The sequence below is a fragment of the Cyprinodon variegatus genome, unplaced genomic scaffold (assembly GCF_000732505.1).
Source record: "Cyprinodon variegatus isolate N-32 unplaced genomic scaffold, C_variegatus-1.0 Scaffold474, whole genome shotgun sequence".
Taxonomy (NCBI): domain Eukaryota; kingdom Metazoa; phylum Chordata; class Actinopteri; order Cyprinodontiformes; family Cyprinodontidae; genus Cyprinodon; species Cyprinodon variegatus.
Genome location: NW_015150927.1, coordinates 671,629 through 674,985, shown reverse-complemented (window position 1 = coordinate 674,985; position 3,357 = coordinate 671,629). Strand labels below are relative to the sequence as shown.

General features: G+C 49.9%; 1 protein-coding gene across 1 annotated transcript in view; it reads right to left on the bottom strand.

Moving 5' to 3' along the window:
* Positions 1-537: 537 nt before the first annotated feature.
* The window catches only part of lemd3 (LEM domain containing 3), an 8,428-nt gene continuing 5,608 nt past the window's right edge, over positions 538-3,357 (bottom strand). Inside the window, exons 6-13 of the mRNA XM_015389805.1 lie at positions 2,989-3,128; positions 2,804-2,905; positions 2,631-2,733; positions 2,396-2,559; positions 2,134-2,215; positions 1,959-2,064; positions 1,807-1,885; positions 538-1,731 (exon numbers count right to left, since the gene is read on the bottom strand). Of these exons, the coding sequence (XP_015245291.1) occupies positions 1,562-1,731; positions 1,807-1,885; positions 1,959-2,064; positions 2,134-2,215; positions 2,396-2,559; positions 2,631-2,733; positions 2,804-2,905; positions 2,989-3,128 (946 nt within the window). The 3' untranslated portion in view covers positions 538-1,561. The remainder of the gene's footprint in view (positions 1,732-1,806; positions 1,886-1,958; positions 2,065-2,133; positions 2,216-2,395; positions 2,560-2,630; positions 2,734-2,803; positions 2,906-2,988; positions 3,129-3,357) is intronic.

Here is a 3,357-nt window from a genome sequence, read left to right as displayed (position 1 = left end):
TTTCTACCTTAGTCAGTTAAATAACCTGCTGCTGTCATTCTGCACATCTCTGATGTTGCTGCTATTTTCAAATATCCATTACTGGAAAAATGTCCATAGCTGGATATTGGTTATTTATTTTCCAGTTTTATATTATTAAAACACGCTACAGTACTTTATTGCTCACCTTTTAACTCTTAACTGTTATATTATCCTTATACATTTTTCTAGGGTCCATATTTGAGTGACCATTTTTTCTAATTTTTTTGCTGCTATAAACAGCAAAATCTCCCCATCGTGGGACAATAATAAGATTTTCTATTCTATTCTGCGCTTTATGCAGCATACTCTAACATATATTATATAATCTTGTTTTGTTCCACTAATCTACATTTAAATATTGCTATTTGCTACTTTGAAAGAATAATTTGCGTGCTTATTCTCTTACAAATGGCACTTTGAAGTCAAACCTGTAAATTCAGTGTTTGTTACGTCTTTAATGGCCCCAATATGCAGACGGCTTTATAACATTTATATGCCTGAATAAAAAGGAGGATAATAAGCTGCAGACCTTCCAGTCGATGGGAAGTTTTAAACAAAGCGCTGGCTTATTTCTCAAAGTGTTCACTTTATTTTATCATAAACATCCCGACAGTTCTTACAAAGCAAGTGTCAATCATTAATGAAAAACATACAACAGGTCTAGTGACATTAAAATAGTACATACCCCTCATTAAAAATGAAAATAAATAGAACCTTTTGGTTTAATATCAAAGGAAACTTCTACAAAATGCCAACTTTCCAAGATTCCAAACTATAACTATGCGTCTGCCTGGTTTATCCTCTAAAAAATCTCATGGTGTTCTAGTTCCGGTACATTCTCTGGTGCCACTTCAGAAAAGCACGTTTTAAGGCACAGTTGGATGATCTGCAGCAGACGGTCGCTGCTGCCAGCAAAGGAAAACAAACTATATGAACAAATCTACATAGAAAGAACTGAATCCATATTCATTAGCAGTAAAATAATCAGCTCCTGTCGTTATGTTGCAGTAATATAAAGGTGCAGCAGGCAGAGATGGTTGCAGTGTTTAATCCTGCCTGATGGAACCGGAGCGAACCGGTCTGAGGTGGACACTCTGACCACGGCGCTCATTTAGTCCGCTATGAAAGAACTATAATAAATCCAGTAGAAATAATAGTGAAGGAGGTGGAGTGGGACCTGCAGGAGACAGTGAACAGGTCTCACACACGCGAACCAACTGAGTGGCTTCATTTCATCTGTTGCCACGGCGATGGACCTCTACTGATGCATAATCTCTGGGTTGAGCCGCAGACGTCCGGATTATCTGCTGCGTTTGTAGAGAAGCGATCCCAGCAGAGATTTCCCCGAATGAAGCCAGAGGCGGAGTGAGCGCCGGGCCCCGCCCCCCACGCCGCCCCGGCAGGGAGCCGTGGAACAGAACCAAAGTAATAAATACTCCATATACTTTGTTTTAAACTCTATGACACTTGAAGTATAAAAAGAAGCTCTGCACCGCTGTCAGTTCTATGATACAGGAGGGGCCACCCACAGCGCGGCCCCTCATGAGAAGCCTGAGGAGTTCGGGGGCCCGTGTTGCGACTGGTGGGACACGGCGTTGGTGGCGTTCTGGTGCGAGCTAGAAGCCCTCAGGGGGGTGCTGCAGCCCTGGGCCTGCGGGAAGCGCTGGTGGTACCGGTCCAGACGCAGATACTTGACCGTCACCAGCTTACCTGCAGGGGGGAGGAACGGCGGTTAATCCGGAAGCACCGCCCACAAGGAGCCAGTGACCTCGGCGTGGAGCTTACCGTCGAACCAGGAGCCGTGCAGCGCTTTGAAGGCCTTCCCAGAGTGCTCTGCAGACAGACACTTCACGTAGACGCAGCCCTGCGGACACAGCGGAGAACATGGAGCCCAGCCGTCATTAACACCCCCTCCCGCTCAGCGGCGCACGGCTTACCTCCTTAGAGTTCTTGTCTACAGAAATGTGGACGATGCCGTCGTTGTCGCTGCATTTCTCCAGGATGGCTTCCTGGATGGCCACGTCCCAGCTGTCCCCGACCTCCCTGCAGACAGGAGGAAACGGTCAGACCTACGAGCAGCGGCGCTCTACAAGGCGCTGCAGGCGGGCTTACATGTCCGGGTCAAACATGTTCCTGATCTTCAGACATGGCGTCAGGCTGTTGGGCGGAGAATTCCTGCGGTCCAGAGGGAAAGCTGGAAAAATAAATGGAAACATGTCAGCGCTTCGACCATCATCGGAGAGATGTTAGAAAGATGGCCGACGGAGGAAGCGCCACGGTGCCAGGTGGCGGACGCTTCCACTGCGACCAGGAGGCCGATCTGCTGGCCCATCTTCCTCCAGTGACGCTTCCTCCCTCGGCGGCAGACACAAACCTTTTCCCTGCCACACTTTGGATTTGTCGCAGCTGAGGGACGGCTGGATCCACCGCCACACCAGGAAGTCTGCTCCCTTGATGGTCTGGGTCTCCGTTCGGATCCTGGACTCGTTGGCAGAGAGGAACTTCACGGCTCGATTCCAGACCGTATTCATCTTCCTCCTGGGAAAGCGTCCAGATGTCAGCTTATCCACCGCATCAACGAGCCGCCGCAGTCTGAACGACCAACTCACCGATCCTGAGGCTGGAGCAGCGAGTCTCTGACGTGAGGGATGGGCAGATACGGCTCCAGGTCCCGGTTCTCCTGGCAGGCCTCGCCGTGGGTCCTGAGCACATCTGGACCAGAACAAGCCAGTCAGTCAGTGAGAACAGGATGAGAGCAGACGTTCAGAGCGGCCGTCCTCACCGATGATCCTCTCCACCATGTCGTACATTTGCCTGGTCTCCTCCTCCTCCCTCCTCCAGCGGTGCTTCACGTAGCACACGGCGCTCCACGCCAAGCCTACGACTACACGCATCATCCAAACAGAGCGTCAGGCTGAGCTTTAACTCATCATGAAGGATCAACCAGAACCACTGTGGTCCACTCACCAACGACCACCAGGACCACTTTGCTCACGACTGAGAGAAAGGCTCTGCGGAAGCGGCAGGCGAACGGCATCCTGGGATGAGTGGATTCTAACCAGGAGATCTCCGACACGTCCGTCACCGGATCATCTGATCCGCTAAGCCTGGAAAACACAAACCGCTCCGGATCAGTTGGCTCCCAGCGTCAGGCTGTTCAGTCCGTTAGCCATATTAAGCTACACTACGTTTAACTTCCTGTCAACAACAACCGTTCCTTTTCTACAGGTAGAATAACGGTTTTATTGGTTTGGTGTAGAAGGCTTCCAGCCGTACATGTTTGAGCCCTTGCCTCGCAACGCTGCCAGTTCTGTTAGCTCTACGCCTGCTGAAGAC